This window comes from Arctopsyche grandis, chromosome 3, assembly GCF_051622035.1.
Source record: "Arctopsyche grandis isolate Sample6627 chromosome 3, ASM5162203v2, whole genome shotgun sequence".
NCBI classification, from domain to species: Eukaryota; Metazoa; Arthropoda; class Insecta; order Trichoptera; family Hydropsychidae; genus Arctopsyche; species Arctopsyche grandis.
The window spans coordinates 35,494,925-35,521,588 of record NC_135357.1 but is presented as its reverse complement, the minus strand read 5'-3'; the positions used below and the strand labels follow the sequence as shown (position 1 = coordinate 35,521,588).

The following is a 26,664-nucleotide window of genomic DNA, read 5'->3' as shown; positions in this document are numbered from 1 at the left end:
TCTTAGACCAGGGACCATCCTCTCACGCTCACTCTTTCACCGTCTTTAGCATTCCAGTGACTACCAGCCTATTCAGACTCTCCGTATTCTTCCTGGCCATATATGGCCAAAATTGGAAATAAACCTTTTCCTACATGTTGTGGAGAGTATCTCTTTGTGAGTACCAGCTCTTTGAGGATAGAAATGTTCATATGTCTTATGGTCCATGATATGCGCAGCATCCGTCTTCAACACCACATTTCAAATTCACCTAGAATACCCTTTGTCTCTTTTTCAGGGTCCATGTCTCGACTCCATGTCATACAATGCAATGGAGAACACGAGATTTCTCGAGATTTTTGTTCTTCTCATAATAGAGCGGTTCTTTCATATTTTTATTTGTCTGACCATCACCGCTTTTGCTATTACTATTCTTCTGCAGATTTCCGATTGGCATCCTCCTTTCCTTGAGATCAAGGCACCTAGGTAGATAAAGTCGGCGACTTATTTATACATATGATTCATAAAATATTATGTAAGTGTATGGGTGAACGATTTTGACTTACAAAAGCGACCGTCCACATTTTCCCCATCCCTTTCCTCGAGTAAATATTTTCTTATTTCGATAATTTTCTGTTATTGACAACCGTTGGCGAAGTTTGTTACATTTTAATATTTGCAAAATAAAAACGGGAGTCCTTTTGATGTTCGAGATGAACTTTGTGCCCGAGGCATTGCGTATAATCGAACATAAATTCATTTTCTACCTGCAAAGGTCCTCTTTTCCCGCTCATTTTTGTTTATATACCATTTTTTCACGACCCCAGTACGCTTTTGGGTTTATCTAAAAAAATAATCCAAATGACCTAGAAATTACATTATTATAAATATTTCATAATAGATAACACACAAATATATGTACTTATACATATGTGTATAGCTCAGTAGTATTAGCCAGCAGAATGGCTCGGTGGTTGCGTTTATGTTTAGCACCAAGAGGTTACCTAGTTCCATGCCGTGCTAATATTTAATACTGCTAGTCAGACTCTAAGTCGATCGTTTCCTATCAGAGTTTGCCAATTTTCCTTCACCAAATTGACAAAAATCATCCTACCCGCTATGTCAAAAATATCTGAATTTGATTTATGTGCAATATGTAAAAATTTATGTTCAAGTCTAAGTCCATAGATGTCTCTATGGATTAATTCATCAATACATTGATTGTTAATTTCGTGTTCTTCAGCCTCTCGAAATACAGCGATTTATGTAATAAAAATGCAGCAATGGTTGTAATTAATTGTCTAGGAAGGCGCATTGGGGTCTACCTGTCAGGCCTTCCTGGTATATATCTACAATGTAAAATAAAATAATATAAATAAAAATGTAGAATACGGTTCGGTGAATATGAGATGTTCCGTGATCGAGATTTTAGTTACTTGCGCCAGATCGCTTTTTGCGGAATAATCCGTTTACCGTAGAATACAACAGAGACATTTATGGACAATCCAAAAAATTTTGATACACAGCAAAATTGCAAAAAAGTTACTACGTAGTTTTTTTATTAAATTGACTGTCATCACATTACAGAATTTAAGTTCTTTTTGATAATTAAATATACGTGTTTTATTTTGATTAAGATTTATTTACTAATATATATATATATATATATATATATATATATATATATATATATATATATATATATATATATATATATATATATGGAAAAGACTTCGATAATGGTTTGATGTAGTTTATTGAAATGTAAAATTTGCACGTGGTGGTTCAGCGGAGCGTACGGAACACAAGTTGTCCGTACGCCGTCTGCTCGCTGACTCTGTCGACCGTCGCGTATTTCCGCTTGGGCCGACACTAATGCCAACTCGTCAATAATGCCAATCGACAATCAGTTAATAAGACTGTTTGCCACACGTCATTACAAAAGTCGGAACATAGTCCCACATAGGAAAACTGTTGAACAATACAGTTATTCTACAGAGTTACAGCATTACTGACGAGTCGTTTACAATAAATCATAGCTCTTAAAATAATTAAATAGAGGGTGAATAATGAAACCTTTGCCTCATCCAGTGTGAGGATAAAATCAATTTATTGGTTCAGTAATATTTCAACTTATAGGTATACCTCTGGTGAATGTTGTTTCTATTTACATTAAAATTTTTGAAATCTCCTTTGAAGCTGTGAATAAGCATTACAAGATAAGTTTACTTTAAAGAAGAGAGAGTGGACTGTATATGGTTTAAAACTTAAGCATTCCTCATCTTGATGTTAACTTAGACAATACAATGTTGACACTGTTACAGTTGTCAAGACAGATCAGCTATTACCGATCAACTAAACTTGATTAGTGAGTGTAATGCTCCTAAGTTAACTTGATTTCATCAACAAGTAGCACAAACATTGCTAAATTAAAAGTAAATTGGAAAGTCATTCATTCATTCCTACAAGCAGGAAATGAAGGCGAACTATGATTATAGATGTCTCTACGTTAAACATCGAAATGTTCAGTATTATAATATTTACTTATTCTATGATTCACATAAATACTATAAACAGTAAGAGTTAACTTATGTTTTCATAACAAGAAACATAAGACCTGCGGATGACTCCCGGCAGGTTATAATTAAGTAGACATGAAATAATTTAAGATGCTCCATTAAGTGTGGCTTGGAGACTAACATTAACAAATCATGAATCTAATTTTAACTGTCAAATTTGAACAGTTTATTTTAAACTCGGATATAATCCTTCCGAGTGATGACATGAGACAAGTCTTATATTATAAAGACAAAATGATTAGATTAAATTCGGAGATATATACTGCCGAATGTTAAAATGAAAATAGCTTAAATTATACACACAACACAATTAAAGTGAATTACGGAGTATTACTATTAACATTGAATGATTTAAACTCATGATTACATCTAATAAGTAATATGCGTTGGGGGTAGTGTCTTCGGGTTAAACTAAGCTACCGAAGTTGACGGAATTGAAGCTGCTGTTTCTCCTCCATCTTGCTGATCTTCCTTCCTGTCAAGTGGTCCTTGTGGTAGAATCGGCAATGGCGCCACTAGATGACTGGACCGACGAAACTCTCCGCTGGCAGTAAAGACGTCGACGACTCGAACTCTGCCATCTGGTCCGGGATACAATTTAGTGACTCGACCCAAGACCCATCGGGTTGGCAGCATGTGTTCCTCCTTTAACAGGACCATTTGACCCACACTCAGATTGTTGCTCGAGTCCTTCTTCCATTTGTGTCGTAACTGCAAAGAATGTAAATATTCCGCCGACCAACGTTTCCAAAATGCTGCTGTGGTCAATTGTATCTGAAGCAGATTGGCATGGACATTAGTGTTATATTTAACCTCCATTGGAAGAGCGAGTAAGGATCTGCCAATTAAGAAATGTCCAGGTGTGAGGGGTAAAAGGTCTAGTGGATCCGAAGACAAGGGACTAAGAGGACGGGAATTCATGCAAGCTTCTATTTGAGTCAATACCGTACAAAATGATTCGAAATTTAAGGTGGTGGCCTTTAACACCTTGTTTAAATGAATCTTCATGGATTTAACCGCTGCTTCCCACAGCCCTCCCATGTGAGGCGCCCTTGGCGGGTTAAACTTCCAACGAATCCCTTCGGAGGCTACATACCGTAGTAGCTTCTCCTCATGAGGACGTTCGTAAATTAATTTTACTAAATTAACGAGTTCACGACTTGCACCGACAAAATTAGTAGCATTGTCGGAATATATCGTATTGGGCCTGCCACGTCTGGCTACGAATCTTCTTAAACAATTTAAGAAATTTGAACTCGTTAAGTCTCCGACAAGTTCCAAGTGAACTGCCTTACTGGAAAAACACACAAAGACACAAACGTAACCCTTAATTATCTTAGAATTCTTATTGCAACCACTCTTCACAGGAAAAGGTCCTGCGAAATCTATCCCCACATGACTGAAAGGAAAATTCACAGTGGTACGTTCAAGCGGGAGTAATCCCATTAATTTATTGTGTGACAGTGGTTTATTTCTGAAACAAATGACACATGAACGCACCACTCCTTTGACAGTATTATGTCCGGCCAATGGCCAATAGGTCTGCCGCAATAACGACAGTAAGGCTTGAGTACCCAAGTGAATATATTTCAAGTGCGCATCTCGGACAATCATGTGTGTAAGTTTATGCTTATTTGACAAGATAATGGGTGACGTTGATAGAGTTGTTCCCAGAGGAAGTCTACTTCCAACACAAATTAAATTCTCGTGGAATAGAGGGGACAATTTAGCTAATTTACTGCTACTGGGAATTGGATGTCCCTTGCTCAGCAAACGATATTCCAATGGAAATGATTCCATTTGCGATAACCTTATCAAATTATTTAAAGCATCTTTTAATTCTAAAGCGGACGGTTCGTTATTTTCTTTAACGTTTAATTGTTTATTCCTTAGTGGCCGACGAACATATGATAAAACTCGAAGGAGTCTTGGAAGATGAGAATATTTATCTATCCAATTATTTTCCCTCACAAGGGTAGCGTTAGTGACTACCCTTCTCTCTGGAAGATCTATTGTGATCTCAGGAGGTCTTCGAGGCCATCGTGATTCGTCTAATTTCAACCAACTAGGGCCGTCCCACCATAACGAATTATGATTTAATTCTGATGGTTGAGTCCCTCGAGAAATTAAATCTGCTGGATTGTCTGTAGAGGAGACATGGTACCACTCAATGGGTTGAGATATTGATTGGATTTCGGCCACTCGATTGGCAACGAAGGTGGTCCATTTACATGACTCTCCTCTAATCCAATGCAATGCGACGGTTGAATCCGTCCAATAATATTTTTCATTAATATGAATTGTTAATTGGTCTATTGTTGACTTCATTAACTTTGATAATAACATAGCGGAGCACAGCTCTAAACGCGGAATAGTTACAAAACTGAGCGGAGCGACTCTCGAACGAGAACACACAAGATGACATTTGGAATTTCCCAATTGATCAGTACATTTTACATAAATACAAGCACCATAAGCTTTCTCGGATGCGTCACAAAATCCGTGTGCCTGTATATTAATGACATTATTTAGTACTATCAATCTAGGAATTTTATAAAGTTTCATGACTGTATTGGATAATTGACAATCTTTCCATTTTTTGAAGATTGTCTGAGGAATGAATTCATTAAGTTTTAATAAAAATAAATTTAACCAATCTGATTGGACACTAGGTCCCACCATCAAAATATTATTTAGTGAGATATTGGACGTTGTCTTCGCGGACGCATCAAAAACTACACGATATTTAGTGGTAAGGCTAGACTCCTTAACCACGACGTGATGAGGTAAATAACAATGAACCTCATGTGCCTCCGGAGGTTCACACTCTGACATATGTCCTAAATTTATGTACTCTTCTAAAACTTTATTGTATTCCATTTTTAAATTATTATTGGCTAAAAAACGTCTTTCCAAAGTTTTGTGTCTTTTCTCCGCAATGTGCAATGAACTTCCTAATACTACCGGGGAATTTTTATATGGTAAAGCTACACAAAATCTACCGTTTTTATCTCGTGATGTGTGTGCTTGGAAATGTTCCTCACATCTTTTCTCCTCAAGAGATTGATGTTTTACCATAGGAACCTGGTCTATCATCCAAAAGTTTTGAATGTGACTGTCTAATTGACTTAAGCCTATGTGGCTCTTCCCTGGAGCATTATTTACTTCGGGATATGGACCAACTATTGTCCATCCGAATTCGGTATCCTTTAAGATAGGCATACCTTTTCCTAACTGGATGGTTCCTGCTTTCATAGCATGAACGCAAATCTCGGCGCCGAGCAATAAATCGATTGGCGTCGGTTTATTCCAAAGGGGATCTGATAACTTGATTCCCGCTGGTATTGAAATTAACTGTTGATCCAGTTTCACAGTTGGAATTTCGCCAGTAATTTCTGGTAATACCAAACACAACACTTTGGTTGAGTAATTAGTGGTTGAAGACCTTATGGTCACCTTGGTGATGTGACGAATGCTACTTTCTTGATTAGCGATACCTACAATTTTTTGAGAGATTTTCTCTAATTTGAAGTTATTCTTCTTAGCGAAAGATGTGGTAACATAGTTGACTTGTGAGCCGGAATCTAATAATGTGCGACCCTTAACGACCGTTCCATTGGACGTTATAATGTCTACTTGTACCGTCGGTAAAATTATCTCCCTTTGAGAGAAATGAGTAGAATGAGCATTAATTGACTTCCTTCCCGTATTATTGGAACTAAATGTATCGTCCTGATGCAACAAAGTGTGATGGTTTTGTTTGCACCTTAAGCAATTATAGTTAGACTTGCAATTTGTTATCTTATGCGATGAATTTAAACATTTAAAACACATGTTATTAGATTTAACGAATTCATTTCTTTCCATACTGGATTTTGCTTTGAATTTATCACATTTGCCTATGAAATGATTATTTCGACAGAATGCGCATGCGTTTACCTTACTTGATGGGTTTTTGTTCGCGACATGAGTTCTCATGATTCTTTGACGACTATGAGGGAATTCCTTCACCGTAGTTACAGATGCAGTAGATTGTAATACATTACATCTATTCTGCAAGAATGTCTCTAAACTTTCATATGGTGGCATTTCTCTGCTAACCAGCGATATTTCCCAGTCTCTTACTATATTAAAAGGTAATTTCCTTAGAACTAAACATGTTACCCATGGATCTAAAATTTCTCTCGCGTAACCCAACGATTCAATGTTTTTAATACACACTGTTACCTGATTCAATAGATTTCTCAATTCGATATGTGATTCTCTTGTGATTAATTTTAAGTCACAAAGTGAATTAATCCTAGTTTTGAGATTAAGTCTTGGTAAATTATATTGCTTGTCTAAAATACTCCAAGCTATTTCGTAATTGTCTGAGCTAATATCTAAACCTGATACAGCTGCCAAAGCGGGACCGATTAAGGATTGATGCAAATATTGCAATTTCGTGACATTCGAATATTCCGTTTTGTTTCCTATTATATTCTTAAAAGCTTGTTGAAACGATTGCCATTCAGATGGATCTCCCTGAAATGTGGGAATGGTTAACGTCGGTAACTTATCTCTAGCAAATTTAATTGTTGCTTGCTCTACCTTTAGTTTACTATCTTGAAAGGATTGGCAATCTAATGCTGCTTTAAGATTTTTAACTGTTATTGTAATTGCATCGTACTCTTCGTCTATTTTGGCCGCTTTCGGTATGTCTGTAAGGTTATCTAAATACTCGTAATGGAGTTTTCGGACATAATCGTATGCTTCTTTAATGGTTTGATACTGTCCTTCATCTAATTCGGAGGATTTATCTATTTTTCCTTTTAGTCTTTGTACCGCGCCTGAATACCTTAATTCTATTGACGTCATTATAACTTCTACTTTATTTTCCTTCGCTAATATTTCTATCGATTGAGTCTGACTTCGAGTCTGATGTATTCTAGAGCTTGACCTGTCTCTAATAGGTTCTACGTCCCTAGTTGGATTTCGACCTTTATGCGACTTGGAAGTCGAAGCTTCTATTTCCTCGTTTTCAGCACTTGACATTTGTTTCAGAAAGTTGCACTATTTCGTCTCATAAATACAGTTATTCTCTACTATAGCTGTCAATTGAACTATTCGTAGAGATAAGGTAATAATATTCAATGATTAACCGTGAATCTTAATATTCTACTTTAACTATTATCACCAGAATCTATCCAACATATTTTGGAAGAAATAACAACCCTAAATTGGTGGGTGCTTGATTTAAACCACTTTGGGGCTACAAGTCTTGTGATTTATTTTAAATCACCACTGTTTCATCACACATTATGAAACAAAGAGATCTACCGATGTATGAATATGCCGGTATGTACTTGATTTAATCCACTTTGGGGCTACAAGTGTAATTCCACATTTATCGTGGAAGGGGGGGGGGGGGAGGGTGTTTCTACACACATTAAGAAACAAAGATCTACCGATATGAATATACCGGTATGTACTTGGTTTAAGCCACTTTGGGGCTACAAGTATAATTCCACATTTATCGTGGAAGGGGGGGGGGAGGGTGTTTCTACACACATTAAGAAACAAAGATCTACCGATATGAATATACCGGTATGTACTTGGTTTAAGCCACTTTGGGGCTACAAGTATAATTCCACATTTATCGTGGAGGGGGGAGGGGGGAGAAAGTTTCTACACACATTAAGAAACAAAGAGATCTGCCGGTATATGAATATACCGGTATGTACTTGGTTTAAGCCACTTTGGGGCTACAAGTATAATTCCCCACGTGCTTTGCTAATTTTACACTACATCTGATTTTACACTTTTAATACGAAATTCGATGCGACCGATGAAACATTCCTTCGTAGCGCGATATTATTTTATACAATCGCGTTAATTAATTGTTATACTTTAAAACATATTTTAAAAACTGACCTACCCACATGATTGCCTTTTGAACAGATTGCCTGAGATTGAATACATTCACTTACTTGAATATCCTTTACGATGTTTATGTGATCGTTCCGATAATTTTGGATTACCTCTGTGTCCCATGCGTCTTTGTAGGTTATGTTTTTATTTATATATTTTCTGCGTCAATCACGCGGTCATGTACCTCTGTACATCAATCAATATATTGCTGAAATAGAAGCAAACATGTTATTAGTATTGGAAAGGTATGGATAGTAACAAAGGAACGATACCGATTTCTTAATTGACATCCATTTTTTCTCGACCACGTTTTTTCCTATTGGTTTGTCCGTTTGGTGTTGTGGCCTAGGTTACTGGTGTCCGGTTCGAAGTGACCATCATGGAAAAGACTTCGATAATGGTTTGATGTAGTTTATTGAAATGTAAAATTTGCACGTGGTGGTTCAGCGGAGCGTACGGAACACAAGTTGTCCGTACGCCGTCTGCTCGCTGACTCTGTCGACCGTCGCGTATTTCCGCTTGGGCCGACACTAATGCCAACTCGTCAATAATGCCAATCGACAATCAGTTAATAAGACTGTTTGCCACACGTCATTACAAAAGTCGGAACAATATATATATATATATATATATATATATATATATATATATATATATATATATATATATATATATATATATATATATATATATATATATATATATATATATATATATATATTAATAGCTACTGATCTACTGATCATTTTCTATTTTACAATTTAATTTAATTTGGTTAGTAATCATAGTATTATATTATTCTAATGTTAATCTACAGCATAATAGGAAAAAAAGCCCAAAAATCTATTTACAATCCTTATTAATATTCATAATTTTTATTTATTTTTTTTATTTTTTTTATTTTACATATATACCAGGAAGGCCTTACAGGTAAATCCCAATGCGCCTTCCTGGCCAATTACAAATACAAATGCAGCATTTTTTTTTATTATAAGTCGTTGAATTGCGAGACACTGAAAAAACTCGCAAATTAACGAGACATCTATGAATTGTACATAAATTTTTATTGTACATCCATCAAATTTCAAATAGTGGTGACATAGTAGGTAGGAAGGATTTTTAGCCAATTTTTTTTCCGGGAACCGTTTCAACAATGAAATCAGAGAAAATTGGCAAACTCTGATAGGAAACGATCAACCTGGAGTCACAAATCCAGGTCTGACCAACAGCATACTCTGAAAAATTCATTTTCATTCAGGGATAGAACCCGGCACCTTCTTGACGGTAAGCAGAAGCTTAACGTCCGAGCTATGCTGCTGGCTACATATATAATGGCTAATACATCTAATACATAATATTAATTAATGACTTTCTAAAGTCGATGCCCTAAAGCAGATTGTGTTTAGGTAATCTGTGTGTTATACCTGAAGGGTATAGACATTTTGTTGTAATCACCGAGACTCTTCACAAGTGTGTTAGTATGGTTATTAGTGATTCTATCATAGAATCTACAGGTTAGTTTGTTAGTAATGTCTGTAATAAACGGAATATTATATATGGCATGCAGTTTTTTAAAGTTAGTATATATGGGTGTATTATAAATTATTTTTAGGGATTTATTTTGTATTATTTGGAGCTTGGAAAGGTTAGTATTCGAGGCGTTATTCCATACAGGTGAAGCATAGGTTAATAATGGTAATACGAGCGCGCGATATAATTTTATTTAATGTATAGTTTCAATTTTATGTATTCATATAAAAGCAGTATGTCTAATTCATAATGAATAGTTTCCATCTTAAAAGTCCGTTTTGACCAACACGATCAAGACTGCGATCTAAACGTACAATGTATAAAAATAAACCATTTAAAAATTCAAATATGCATGAAATATATTGAACGAAGACCATTAGCCGCCATTTTGATTTTCAGTTGTTTGCGTTTTTCAAACGGCAACACCTGCACGTCATCTCGATGTCATACTAGGCGCTAATCCCTAATCCTTTTCGCGCTGAAACAAAAAGAAAAAAAAAACAAGGGCATAAATAATATTTAGTGTGTGATGGGGATGATGGGACGATGGGGATGGGAATGGGGGTCGGCGCAGACGGTCATCCATCAGGCGCACCGCTCGGCTGTCCTCAACACGCGCTCAGACAGAGACAGACCGATGCGGGCACGCCATTGGCCAGAGCGAGACAGAGTACTGTCAAAATGCGCCACTGCTGCCAACCGACACGAATACCACTTTGAAGAAAGCCTGCTCGCCACCCACCCCTTACCTCACACCGCTCGCGATCTCAAAACGTTCAATCATAGCGGCGCTACTTATTTTCGCGTTTTCCTCATTACGTGCAAAATTCATTTTTAATCAATTATTTTTTTCATATTCGTAAAAACGATATTTAGTTTACATACATTTATTTATTTATTTATTAATAGTTTTGGACCATTGTGGCATTACAGGAAGAACCTAATGCGCCACAATGGCCTACAAAGATATAAATACAAGTAAAAGACAGAAAAATTAGAAAGCAGAAAACATGGTAAAATAAAATAATAATAAAAAAGTAACAAAAGGAAAATAATAATACAATTAAAATAGTACATAAAAATGTACAAAGGAGAAAGTATAATGACTACCAACTGTCACCGAGATTAAAAATCTTCGGACCTGAAATGCTTCTTATACGATATTTTATCTCTTTCGTAATGGCGGAGGCTCCATTTACTTATATTGATGACCAAAATGAGCAATATGGCAAAGTATGAAAACGATCGGATAAGAGGCAAACTTTTTCCTGAATTGTAATCGTAAGTGAAACGTAAAGGAGGTATGTAAAAAGTAAAATAAATCAAACAAAATATGAATAAAAAATAAAATCACAGCGAGTCCCAAATGGAAGAGAGTAGATTAAGATTCCACTCATACATCACATTCAAATTAAGAAAGTAATGATGAGCGCAGGTTACCAGATAAATATGTTAACATAACATCCGATAATCTACGCTCCCCAAGGTGGAAAATATCACATTCAGGGACGGCAGCAACGATTTCATTGATACTCGCATACACAAACATATAATTTTTTAAGTACTCTTTGTGCAGACATTTTTTTTTCAACAATATGCAATATATCTTGTATATTTAATACAAAATAAACAAACGTATGTTTATATAATATAACTCTCATGTTAGGGTACGCCAATTTATCTAGCTTAATTGTTGTGAAGGTTCCAATAAAATCATAATCCCCCCTCCCGTCTCTCACTAATTTGACTAGTCCGAATTCGTAAGCATACAAACAAGCCATAGTGTCAATTTAGGGTGACCGATCTATCACGGCACCATGACATATATGAAAAATTTAAAACAGAAAGTTGAAAATAAAATGGGGAATAAATTAAACATATGTACTTAGTCACCTACATATAGGATTTAATTTTTCAAACCTAAGAGTGCGCATTTATAAATGATTAAGTTGGCATTCTTGGATTGAATGTGTATTTTTAGGTTGGTATGCTCACACTGCGACCAACGATAGTTCGTTTCAGCGTATCGAGACATAAACTAGGTTAAGTCGTAATAGGTCTCTTCTCATATTTAATTCTACATACTTACATACGTATGTATATGTATAGAAAATTAAATAGCCCAAAGTCGTACGTTGTTATATTGAATACTTAAATTACGTAAAATAATATTGAGTACGGGGCATGAGCACTTTTTATTTGGTTTGGTTAGTTTCATAAGTACATATTTATGTATATTAAATCACATTTATACATGTGTTTTGCCAATGATGACGTACAGATTACTGTATACTCGGCATAATGAGGAATTATAGGAAGTGGAATACGTGGGGAAGAAGTATGATAAGGGTAGTGGATAAAGTTAAGAAAGTAAACAGATTGACATGACAATGGGCGTGTCACGAGCTAGAAAAACGGACTAAAGGTAAACAAAAGAAGTGCTAGAATGGTACCTGAGAAAATTTAAAAAAGTAATAGGAAGATGGGTAAACGAAATTAAGAAAATGTGTGGGGTGAAACGGATAAGAATCACGCAACACAGAAACGAGTGGTAGCGTGTTTTGTAGAGGCCTTCATCCAGCAGTGGATGCTGAATGGCTGTAAATGATGATAATGTTGATGATATAATATGTCCATATAAAGATATGTAAATAAAAATATTTTTTTAGAAAGTGTGATTAAGTTAACTGCTAATTCATAATTCATAGAATATGTAATTTCATTTTATAGTCAAAATATTTAAGAAATCAATAATTCAGTTCATTTGTTTTTATGAAGATATCGATATTTTCAAGTTTATAGTTCAAAAAGAAAACATAATAAATGTAGAATCTTTTTGTTAGAAGACATGGACGATAGTGTTAAATGAGATTCGCTGGGCGGTTTAAAACGTTTATTACATGGCGGATAGCCGCAGTGAACTAATCGCTATTAACGTCACCGGACAAGATGACCAACTCTATCATTTTTAAACATATGCATGCCAACCTTATCATTCATACATGTATTACTAATATCATAAATAGTACAATTTTATATTTCTTACTTGACATAACATAAACATCAATTTTTCGTAATAACTATCAATTGGTTACAACATATTGAAATTGAACAATTATAAACCCCGATGTCAAATTTTACTTGTATATGAATGTATAATACATATTTTATGATAATTTTATCTCTTTGTAGTCGGTCCATCAATTCTGAGGATCGTGACCTCCATGAGCCATAAGATCCTGACCGCAATTGAAAATAATTTATTTTGAGTAAAATTTTTAATGCTGCTGGTCAGATTTGGATATTTGTGACTCTAAGTTAATCGATTCCGACAGAGTTTTCCAATTTATCTGATTTCATCGTTGAAGCGGTTCTTCCATCAAATTGACAAAAACTACCCTACCCACTAAGTCACCACTATTTGAAAATTATTTCAAAAAATTATTACCTATAACATAGGTAATTAGATATCTATCTAATTTTCTAATATACATACATATAAAGTATTTTTATGAATCTTATACTAGTGTTGGCACATTAAGTTATTAAATAAAAAAAAATATTAAACACCAATAGAAAAATTAATTAATTAATGAAATAAATTTTCAATAGATGGCGGTAAATTCTCTGCCAAGAGGAAACATTTCTAGCAAATAGTATATATAAAATTTTTTTTCTTTTGTTATTGTATTCGCATATACGTTTTGGCAGTGGTTTAGCTGTGACGTCATATGTTTGTCGAATCGAAACGACTATTATAGTACGGCGAGCGTTTTCCCAGACAGACAGACACACGATATCGACTCAAACAAATTTAATAAAAAAACAAATGAATGTTTACTATTAGATTATCCATGTTTAATCGGTTTAAAAATAAACACTTACCAAATCCGGGTAAAACCACTAGTATATTATATATATATATGATGTCTGGTCACAGTGACGCGTTAGAGTATTCTGTAATGTCACAGTGGCTAATATTTAAATAAATATATAAATATATTTTTCAACCTGTGAGTTGCAAAGGGGCAGTCGAAAGCCGGGTTTGGATAGCTAGCTGTCATCGTTTCGCTCAAACTGGAGAATTCAATAAGATAATTTCAAGCAGACTAAAAAGACACCCATGCCCACTATTATTTATTTATTTTTTTACATATATACCAGGAAGGCCTTACAGGTAACCCCAATGCGCCTTCCTGGCCGATTACAAACAATACAGCATTATACAAGTTTTTTATTATACAAGTCGCTGAATTACAAGACACTGAAAAACTCGCAAATTAACGAGACATCTATGAATTGTACATACATTTTATTGTACATTAATCAATCTCAAATAGTGGTGACATAGTAGGTAGGAAGGATATTTAGCCAATTTTACCGGGAACCGTTTCAACAATGAAATCAGAGAAAATTGGCAAACTCTGCTAGGAAACGATCGACCTGGAGTCACAAATATCCAGATCTGACCAGCAGCACTACAGATATTCTCAGAAAAATTCTTTTCAATCGAGGTCAACTCATGGGATCGAACCCGGCGCCTCTCGACGCTAAGCAGAAGCTTAACGACCGAGCTATGCTGCTATACTAATCGACGACAATATACGTGGCCGATTACAACATTTTAAAACTACTTAAAAAAAATCAATATCAATCGAAGACACGCAGTACAAGTGTTCACACATGTGACGCATTTTGATCGTTTTTGCGGTAATTATTCAACAGATTTGAACAGAAGTTTTAAATAAATTAAGCGGCGCTCATTTGAAAAATGCCCGGGTGTGCGTGAATATGTGGGTGATGTGGGAGGGGGAGGGGGCTCGAGGCGAGTGTCTATGACAGGCGGGTGGGGGGGAGCCTCAGCAGCCGGGCCTCCGCCCCCCCGGGGAGCAAAAATGATTTCGGCTTGCGCTAGCTGCCGCTGACAGGCTCGAGCATTCTTCACGTCCGCGCGCTGATTTTTGGAATTTTCCCTTTACACCATTACATGTAATTGCCGTGAAAGCCTGCTCAACAACACCCCTCACCCGCTCGACCACCCACCACCCCCATCTACCCCCCCGGCAACCTCCAACACCAACTACAAGACGTGCTCTAATTATTTTCCGACGTACGTAAGCGCGTCGAAATGTACATACATACGTATAAATAACTGCATTCAGATTTTTCATTGTGAAAATGGGTCACTGAATTTTCAATGGGAAAATCAAAATTGAAAATTTAAACCTGTCATACATTCGATGTCGAATACTGCATTGTGATTAAATAATTTTTTTATTACATTTTCTCACTATGAGTTGTTGGCCGTTTGATAGTAGTTGGCCTTTCGAATTAAAATAATACATTTCAATACAATAACTTGTGATTAAATAGATTTTTAAAATACATTTCAATGCAATAGCATTGTGATTAAATAATTTTTTTGTATTATATTTTCTCACTAGGAGGAACGATACAGTTGTTGGCCGTGTGGTAGTAGTTGGCCTTTCAGATTAAAATAATACATTTCAATACAATAACTTTATTGCTGAATTATACTATATATAAAAACGGACTGTCGCTAAATACATATATTTGTATATACATATGTGACGGACGATCAACCATCAACCAGTATGGGGAACAATTTTTTTTTTTCATTTTTTTCATTTTTTTCATATTTTTCATATTTTTCATATTTTTCATATTTTTCATATTTTTCATATTTTTCATATTTTTCATATTTTTCATATTTTTCATATTTTTCATATTTTTCATATTTTTCATATTTTTCATATTTTTCATATTTTTCATATTTTTCATATTTTTCATTTTTTTCATATTTTTCATTTTTGTGCTACGGGCGCCGGGGACGCTGGGGGCTCTGGGGGTGAAGCCCCCGGGGTGCCGAAGACATTGGGGGCGCTGATGACGCCGGAGGCGTCGGTGGCGCTGAGGGCGCCGAGAGTGAAGCCCCCGGGTACCGAAGGCATCGGGGGGCGCTGGGGGCGCTGGGGGCGCTGGGGGCGCTGGGGGCGCTGGGGGCGCTGGGGGCGCTGGGGGCGCCGGGGGCGAAGGCCCCGAGGTGCCGAAGGCATCGGGGGTGCTGGGGGCAAAGGCGTCGGGGCGTCGGCGATGCACCAAATGTAATTCATAATCACTTCGTAATTTGTCATTCGTAATTTCTAATTCGTGCATTCGAACCAGTCGATTCAATATCTTTAACTTTATTTTTATTCGAGTTTCAATTCCTTTTCGAAACCACCCGTTGAAATCGACGGGCCCAACACTAGTTAATAATATAAATGTGTAACGAACGGTTTTACGCGCGTTATCTGATCTCGCCGTGGGAGATCCAGAGGGCGGATACGTCGTTCTTCTTCCAAGGGTCGGGTTATAGGGAAACGTGAACTAACCTTGGGATACAGTTTATATAGTCGGGGAGGTTCCTGACAAATCGTCTCGTTGATAACAGCTTCCTCGTGGTCGGGACCGCTGGCTCTGCGCTTCGGACCGGTCCACTCGCGTCTGATGTTTCTCCGGAAACGGCGTGAGCAATACGAGGACGTTGGCTGGAACTCTTGGGAGGGAGTGATGCTGCACTCGACCTCACAGCGGTTCTTCAGCAAGATGGCGGATCTCTGGGCCCCGTCTCCCCGTGGAGACGTGCACAGGAGAGGTCCTTCTTCGGCGGGGGATGGCGGTAAAGAGAGCTAATCTTGAAGCGCTCGAGATGAGCATGGTAGTTGGCGCGGTAAGGTCATGGGCACCACCCTAAGTATTACTATCGTTACCAACTGAAGGGACACTCGGGAGAACGTCACGTTACAAAAGGCATTATTAAGAGTCACGTGTTGCTTTCTTTGACAAAAATTCGAGTGGCCAACGACCCAAGAAGCATGGCCAACGACTGTAGTATGTCCCATATAAGAATCCTGTTCAATTTAAACAGTAATAGGGGTTGCAATTTAAACGGTAAATAATTTTCCTACTACCGGTATACCGGTATATACCGGTGAATGAAAATAAAAATGTTTTTCTTAGATTAAATAACTGAATATTGTCTTTTGAAGTTTAACTATCATTTTGATACACATATTCAGTACTGGCGATGGCAATTTACCGTCAACTTTCATAAATCGGTAATCGGTAAATGATTTTTCCTACTATCGGTATACCGGTATACAAAGACATTATCCACGAAAAAAAAATGTAACTGTATGTGATATTTTTTCCTAAAAACGTTAACCTAGATTGAACCATAAATATTTAAAAATAAATCTCAGGCGGATAATGTCATATTTAAGTAAATTCAAAATAATAATTTATTTCATTTTTTTATATTTATTTATTTAAAATTTGTACCGTTTGAAAGTTTCGATTATAATTGAAACAACCGTCTGATCGAATTTATTACGATTTGGTTAGTTTGTGCTGACAGTGAATTTATCAATTTGAAATTGCCACATTGAATACTGAAAATAAAAAAAATTCAACAATTAACGGTATACCGGTATACCAGTATACCGTTATTGCAATCCCTACTCAGTGCCGGCCTTACACCCGATGGCGCCCTCAGGCAATTTTTTCTAAACACCCTTAGAAAGAACTTTCGCATTTGGCGCTCTAATCTAAAATTTTGAATGGCTTTTGGCGCTATAATTTTAAATTTTAAAGCGCCTTTGGCGCATTGTTGGACTCCCTAACTTATTTGGTACCCTCGGGCGCCCCCCGACCCAGCCCCCTCCCCCCAAAACTGGCACTGTCCCTACTAATAACTAATTTAATTACTAACAATGGCCAACTATTAAGGCATTATAGCCAACGACTATAATGCGGTAATAGTATTTAACTGCCTTATTATGATTGTAATTGTAGTTTCTACCATTTACACGAATATACCTTGACAAATCTGATACCTACAAACTATTAGTTTGTCTCTGTGTTAGATCGTCACAAAAAATAGTCCGAGCAAATATTATTGTATGTTTCTTGTTTCATGAAACAAGAAACATACAATAATATTTGCCTCTAAATTTAAATTTAATAGGTTGACTTTCTCATAGTATTTTAGCTTCACAGTATATGTACATATGTAATACCCATCATGTATACAATAACACTTTCCATTCTGATATATGTACGTACATACATACATGTATGAAAAAATATATACATACTAACATACCATAAAATAAGATAAAGAAGTTTATACATACGGTACGGTACGGTAATCGGATTATTCCTCAAAAAGCAATCTCGCGCAAGTCACTAAAATCTCGATCACGAAATATCTGGCACTTGAGTTCTCGTTAGTACAATATTTCGCTTGTGTGACTTTCGATTGATGGTGTTTTTGGGTGCCAGATGTTCAGTGATCGAGATTTTAACAACTTAAGCTCTGACCGCACTATGCGTCTGCGACACGAACGGCAGCGTGCGGCCAAATATTGTTTGTATTAAATTGTATGAGATATAACACACTACGCGTGACGAGTCGCGGACGCAATAGTGCGGTCAGACCTTTATACGGAATAATCACCGAACCACATGTACATATGTATATTATTATTCATATATTATATTTATTATGTGCATTATCAGGCAAGGCAATCGGCAAAATAAACAAAAAACTTTTGAACCAAAATCACACATAAATATATTATTTTGTTTCAGAACAATTTTCTAAACTTTTATTTTTAGAGACATCTATGTTCAATATTTTTCATTATTAAAATCAATTGGTTTAAAACTTAAGTACTTTCAGTTAAACTTTTTTTATGCTTTTATACATTTGCAAAAATATGGACTTGGGGATTAAATATGATGAACAAAAATAAAATGAAATCCATTGTGAGTGTAATCAACTTTTTTAATGAAAAATAATTAAGCTTTACATATGTAAGTATACTTCTATTTTATTTTAAAATTATAATAAAAAAAAAAACACAAGATTTCTCATATTCCATTTATTCAATATTTATGCAGTGCAACTTTTGAAGTTTTTTCAATATTAAGTTACATGATCATTTAATAAATTTTTATATACATATAATATATTTTTATGTAGGTACATAGTCAAAATATGAATAAAAAAATATCATCACAATCAAAAATATAGATATATATATATATATATATATATATATATATATATATATATATATATATATATATATATATATATATATATATATATATATATATATATATATATATATATATATATATATGTAGAATTGATTTTTAAACGAGCCGAGATAGAGTGTGTGTGGTATGCCTGGGAGAGACCGGATGCGTGTTGTTATGGTCACTTGTTGGAGGACAAGCCCGAAGAGCGTGTACAATAAATAGTTCTGACTTAATCTGCGCGTTTCACTTGGAATCCTTCACATCCGGATCCTATATTTGGGGGCTTTGTCCGGGATGCCCGAAGACATTCCAGTGACAGCCAGAAGCGGTCAGACGACGACGCGGAGTTTTGACAGTTGAGGTTAGGACGCGCGCGCGATGACGAGAACGCGTACGACGAAGCCCGTGACGTCGGTGACGTCACGTCAGCGAACACGCCACACAACGATGATGATATCCAAGACGATAACGCCATTGTCAGCGTCAGTTTTACGTCGGCTAACTGTCGTGGAGATGCAGAGGTTCGCGGACTTAGACGAAGATGATGACGACGACGATGAAGAGGAAGAAGAAGACGAAGTGCCATATTTTGACAGAGACAAATTCGAGACTTACGCGCCACGGTTTAAGGGGATCGGCGGTGTGCCAATCAGCCGGTGGATTGAGCACATGGAAGAATTTGCGAAGTTCTTCCACTGGACGCCCCTGGAGCAACTGGTCTACGGGAGAATATATTGCGTAGGAACAGCGAGAATGTTCCTGGATTCAGAAGGGATAATTATATCATGGACTATCCTTAAGCAGAAGCTGATAGAAGAGTTCCAGTGGGATGACGAAGAGCTCGTCTTTGAAGAACGAGAAATGCTTGCTCAAGCAGAGCCCATTGACTCCGATTCACGCGGGGCCGGTGAAACACCAAAGATGTCAAATGGTACACAGCCTGCAGCATCGCCGTCTCAAACTACTTTAGACGCTTCTTCAGTGCGACTAGACACGGGTGAAACAGATATGACTAAATCACAAGAAGAAATAAGAGAACCAGTCAGTATTCCAACACAAGAGGACGGTGTGGACACGAGTGAAAAAGATATGACTAAATTACAAGAAGAAATAAGAGAACCAGTCAGTATTCCAACACAAGAGGACGACGAACCCAGGGTGGCGGGGCCCGTAAGAAACCGAGAAAGAGAGAGACCACAATGTTACAATTGCGGAGGACGTGGACACTTATCAGCCGACTGCAGATTCAAGAAAAGAGGAACCCGCTGCTTCAATTGCAACGAGTTTGGGCACATATCAGCTCAATGTAACAGCACCAAAACAAAGACTGTCTTGACAATACAAGAAGAAATAAGAAAAGAAGTCAGTATCCCGGGTGCCGCCCTGTTGGGTAGCCCTATCACAGAATCCGTTCTTATGTGCATTGACGGCAGCAAAGTGAAATGTGTTAAAAAACCGTGTGTTTTGATGGAGGTTAACTTAGAACGGAGTCTGCCGAGGAGGAAAAAAGAGCAAGACATGAGGGATCGTAAGGAAGTGTGGCAACAGGCATGTAAAAGACCTTTGCAGCAACGGGCTTCACGAGAGATGTCTGCTCAAAGAGAACTCATTGTTTCCAATGATGAAGAGGACGATGCAAACATGGCTGATGGAGGTGTGAACCTGGCTGATGGAAGTGTGAACAGTGATGGTTTGCACAGAAAAAGACCTTTGCAGCAACGGGCTTCACGAGAGATGTCTGCTCAAAGAGAACTCATTGTTTCCAATGATGAAGAGGACGATGCGAACATGGCTGATGGAGGTGTGAACCTGGCTGATGGAAGTATGGACGGTGATGGATTGCAAAGAAGAAGACTTTGGGACTACGGAGACATACCGTCTTCAAATACAGATGAACCACCCGATGATCAATTTGGAAAAGGATCTAAGAATTATAGTCATTTGAAGAATTCTGAAGATGAGAATAAAGAGAAGGAGAAACATAAAGACAAAGAGAAAGATATGGCTAAATCACAAGAAGGATTAAGGGACCCAGTCAAAATTTCAACACCAAAAGACACTGTATTCACTTTCAAGCTTGGTCGTAGTCGGATTGATGTTAATTCAATGGAAAAGAAAATGGAACCATGGATTGAGAAAAGACTTACTGGATGTATCAGTGAGCCAGAACCAATATGTGTTGACTTCATTTATGGTAAATTACTAGCAGAAAATCTGTGGGGTGACGGCAGATTCATCGGATGCTCAAGGAGAATCGCCACGGGCATTGGATAGTATTTAAGTTGTACCGATGGAAGTTAAGTGTGCGTTTGTGAATTAGAGAATAAGTGAAAGACCTGGAGGGTTTTTAGTTAAGCCTTACTTGTAATTTGATGATTGAAAAGTGTAATGTTTTATTGCTTATTCTAGTATTTTTTGGGAAGTGCTTGATACATTGAATCATGTTTTAAAATGTGATTGTTTCTGGTGTAAAGATTTAACCTGTCATTGTAAAGGTATTGATTTTAATGTTTTATTGCTAATTCTAGTAATGTTTTAAAATGTGATTGTTTCCGATGTAAAGATTTAACCTGTCATTGTAAAGGTATTGATTTTAATGTTTTATTGCTAATTCTAGTAATGTTTTAAAATGTGATTGTTTCCAATGTAAAGATTTAACTTGTCATTGTAAAGGTATTGACCTTTCTGTTTTGTATTGCTTGAAATAATTTTAAATTTTAATTGTGATGATTGTGATGTGTAACTTTATTGAAGATTGAATTGTGTTGAAATGTAAAAATTGATTTGTAGTGAAATGTGTAACGATTAATTTGTTATAATTGTAATTGTTATGTAAATTGTAAAATGATTGATGTATAAGTGTATTGAAATGTAGTTGTGATGATGATTGTAATTGTGATTTAAATTGTAATTGTGACAATTGAAAGCATGTTTAGAAGAATATAAGATGATTTTATGGAATGGAAGATTAAACATTGTTGAGGATGATAGAGGAAATGTTTTAAAAGAATGTAAGATGATACATTGTATAGAGTGGAAAATGAAATGTAAAAGAATGTGAGATGAAACATTGTTGAGTATGATAGAGGAAATGTTTTAAAAGAATGTAAGATGATACATTGTATAGAGTAGAAGATGAAATGTAAAAGAATGTGAGATGAAATGCTGTAAAAATATAAAAGACGAAGAATGTCATCCGAGGGCGAATGACAGTCAGGAATGACCGAATGTAGAATTGATTTTTAAACGAGCCGAGATAGAGTGTGTGTGGTATGCCTGGGAGAGACCGGATGCGTGTTGTTATGGTCACTTGTTGGAGGACAAGCCCGAAGAGCGTGTACAATAAATAGTTCTGACTTAATCTGCGCGTTTCACTTGGAATCCTTCACATCCGGATCCTATATATATATATATATATATATATATATATATATATATATATATATATATATATATATATATATATATATATATATATATATATATATATATATATATATATATATATATATATATATTTACTAAACTTAAATGCTCAAAAATAAATATAAATTATTTATAAGCTTTTGAATAATATGAAAAGTTTTTGAAACATATTTGTACACACAATATTACAATATAAAGATCTTCAATTACAACTATTTTGAGACATTAATCTTTCAAACATCTCAAAATCAAAACAAGAAACGGATCAACTGGAGAAAAACAACAATCAACTCGGATTAGTACGAAAATTTTCAAAATATACCTATCGACGTTAGAAAACGGATTCACCGATTTTATAAAAAAGAAACTGATAATTGTAAACTCTTCAGAACATCAAAATTTGCTAAAATATTTTTTTTTAAATGTAATATTTTTTAAATATTCCTCAGCAGCCTCTGAAATTCGGTCGATTTGTTATCTATTTCGTCGATCAAAATATTCAAACTTCTTAATCTTTCTTTTATATCTCTTTTTAAACACTGCTGTTTAATAAAAGCATCGATATATCTATTCTCCAACGCCGTCTGATATAATTTGTTTTTATTCCGACTAACCCGAGAAGCACTATTATTTCTCTTCCTGTCTTTCAATCCTTCCTTAGATTCAGAGATGTTCTCAAATGTCCGCCTCATTTTGGCATCTTTGGCATCTGACATCTTCAGCACGCAACCCCAAATAGTTAACAATATCAGAATTCTGAAAAAATATTAAAAACACATATGTATATGTTAATATTTGGCAACAGAAGAGTCATTTCTGCCTAGTGAAATATATGTATGATATAGTACATATGTACATATATGAATGATATAGTACGTAAGCATAAATATTGATTTATTTCAAATGTACATGCATAAGTTGTACTTTGCACGTTTGTAATTTTATGTTGTAGGAAACATTTGGACGTAAAACTGTACTTCAAAACATTAGCACTTACAGTCATTTCAGCCATTTTATTGCTTCAATTGGAAGTTTTTTGGGCTCGAAGAGGACAAATCTGTAAATTCATAAATGCAAAATATATAAAAGGTTTCACATTGGTATCTAAAAATGGTTTTGATTGATTGTATATTGAACATGTCGAACGCAACCGATCGGCCGCCATTTTGTAGATGGAAAAAAAGTTTTGAAAAACAAAAGAAAAATACAAATTATAAGATTTCGATTGAATTGAATTTATATATTATTCTTAAAATCAATCAAAACCGTATATTGTACAATCAATACATATTATTGTTGTAAAATTTATACAACAATAATATGTATGTATTTTAATTCTGAATTGGATAATAGTGTTACGTACGCCGCGGATTAAGCGAATAGAATCCCAGAGACTGTGCGATCGAACATGGGACAGGATTATCTGTAACGGATATCTGTTAACGGATTAACTAAATGCATACCGTGAGACCGGTGTAAGTGGTTTTAAGGATTAGCGACAAGCTAAGTGCATGAAACAATGATTGCACTTCTCATACCGTGGGAATACATATCCGAATACGTGACTATACAGTAGGTAAACAGATTAGACGTCCTGAGAGATCTACCCCTTATAAGGCGGTACGTAGGCGATATCAGGGCATTCTGGACTGAACACTGGCAATACGTGTATCTCCTGAATCATCAATAAATGCTGTGAAACGACTGTTGGCCTTTTACTTGGATCCTCCACCCACCCCTACGCAACAATAGTATATGTGAAAAAAAAATTATAAATTATAAAATACACCATTTGTTTAGTTAAATATGTCGAATCGACTTAAATTGTGATACTAAAAAAAAAATGACTTGTTTGAGTTGCTTGTGGCGACTTTCCGATTCAAAATTTGTCAATTGACTAAAAATTTATGATGCTCTGACCGAAAGTCAATCCTTTTTATAATAACAACCTGGTATGTACTTCTAAAGATTACTACACTAACTGCCCAAAGTTCAGGGCAGGTCAACCAGTTCTATCTAACAATACAAAAAATAATTTCTAGATATAAAGTCCTCCTTGAATTTTTGATGTTCCATGTTTTGGGAATTCTTATCTTGAATCCTGGGAAAAATCAATCAAAACGCTCTTTAAATGGTTTAATTAAGGCGAATGTACATCCTACGATTAAATTAGATTAATTAAATTAATTAGCCAGCAGCATAGCTCCGTCGTATATCTGTAGTGCTGCTGGTCAGACCTGGATATTTGTGACTCCAGGTCGATTGATTTTATTAGAGTTTGCCAATTTCTCTGATTTCATTGTTGAAACGGTTCCCGATTAAAATTGGCTAAAAACCTTCCTACCTACTTTGTCACCACTATTTGAGTATGATTAATCTTATATATAATTTGGAAAGAGACTTTGTATGTATGTAGCCTTCGTTCGTAGTTCGTAGAAAAATTAGATTTTTTTTTTCGATTCATAGGCGCCGATTCGACTTCGATTCAAATGATTCGAAGTCCCTGGGGGCACAGGCGCCAGTGGCGAAGGCTTCGGGGGCAAATCCGCCAAGGGTGAAGCCTCTGGGGGTGCAGCCGCCGAGGGCAAAGCCCTAGGGGGCGAAGGCTTACATTAAACCTTACATACAAAGTCTCTTTCGAAATTATATATTAGATGAATGATTAATCTAATATGTATATTATTTCTAAAGAGACTTTGTAACTAAGTATGTATGTACATAAGTATGTGAGGTTTGTTGGTAACATCGAAAACAAATCAAAGATTTGATTTTTTTTTTCGATTCAAATAAATTTAATAAAAAAAATGAATATTTACTATTCGCCATCTTTAAGCGGTTTATATTACAAATACTGAGCGAAGCCGGGTAAAACAACTAGTTTTAAATATTTTTTAAGTTTAATACATGAAAATTATAAGATAAAACTTTCATTTATCGCTAAAAAATACTCAATTTGATAATTCAAATTCGATAAACAGCAAATATTTCATAGAACATATCTTCACAGCAAATACTACCATACAGATCCGCCTACATAATCGCACTTTAGATCCTTTTCCCGCAATTTTGCAAACGTGTATTGTTTCAAAGTCCGGTGCAGTCGTCTGCACAGTGATTTGAATATACCCCGGAGCCTCATCATCAGAACTGTCAACATTTCGAGTCAATCAACATGCTTTGCAACAGCCAAAGGGTTGTAAAGCAGGTAAAAAAAATAACAGGACTAAAAACGGACCTTCGTAACCTGAAACGAGTTAGAAATATATATGTACATAAGGTGTCGTTGGAAAAAGGTTGAATGTGTGAAATGTGACTATTTTGAAATCAAACAAAAAAAAATTGAAAACCAGTATATTGCAAATTATCAATATAGAAATTAGCTAGAGCAAAATAGTCCACTTTTCGAAACGAATCATATTTTTTTAACTATAAAATTAAAAGTTAGAATTCAATCTACATATTATATCGTTTCCATTGAGTCGGATTTATCATTCGACTCTCTGGAATTTTTTTTTAAATTTCTATGCCCATCAATCCGGAGACATAATAATTACTGATCTCAACCCCAAATATATAGCTGAATATGAATATTTCCAAAAAATAAATTAAACATCCACGTTAATATTTTAAAACATCGCAAAATATTATAAAAATCCAATCATTGCCATTTAAATGAAATCTGTTTACATATCCTATCATAATCATCTATGTACAGTCATTCACCATCCACTGCTGGATGAAGGCCTCTCCAATACGCTTCCACTCGTCTCTGTTTTGCGCAACTCTCATCCATCTCACGCCACATATTTTCTTATACCCATCTTCCCTGTATACGTTTCGAATACCCATCTTCCCTGCGGTTTTTCTTTTACCCTTTTGCATTCTCTCGGGTACCATTCAAGCGCTTATTATTTCCACCTTTCGTCCATTCTTCTAGATATGTAACCCACCCATTGCCATTTCATTCTGCTCACTCTCTTCACTATATCCACTATCCTTGTCATGCTTCTTACCCACGTATTCTCCTACCTATATTTTCTCCTTATGCCGATCATGCCGCGTTTCATACTTGTTAGAGTGCATTAGACATATAAAATTGGCTAAAAACCCACCATACCCACTATGTTAC

The 26,664-nt window shown here is 35.8% G+C and overlaps 2 protein-coding genes across 2 annotated transcripts in view; both read right to left on the bottom strand.

Annotated features, from left to right (window-relative positions):
- vih (ubiquitin conjugating enzyme vih) overlaps positions 1 to 26,664 on the bottom strand; it is a 347,513-nt gene that overhangs the window by 175,901 nt on the left and 144,948 nt on the right. The gene's annotated exons all lie outside the window — the stretch shown is intronic.
- Positions 820 to 8,965, bottom strand: LOC143909230 (uncharacterized). The gene is made up of 3 exons (XM_077427136.1): positions 8,030 to 8,965; positions 5,386 to 7,902; positions 820 to 823 (listed from the first exon to the last, which is right to left on the bottom strand). Exons 2-3 carry the CDS (start codon positions 7,590 to 7,592, stop codon positions 820 to 822), a joined length of 2,211 nt encoding a protein of 736 aa, XP_077283262.1. The 5' UTR covers positions 7,593 to 7,902; positions 8,030 to 8,965.

Excerpts from the sequence above, each read along its gene's own strand:
- LOC143909230 (XM_077427136.1), bottom strand. The coding sequence starts at position 7,592 with ATGTCAAGTGCTGAAAACGAGGAAATAGAAGCTTCGACTTCCAAGTCG.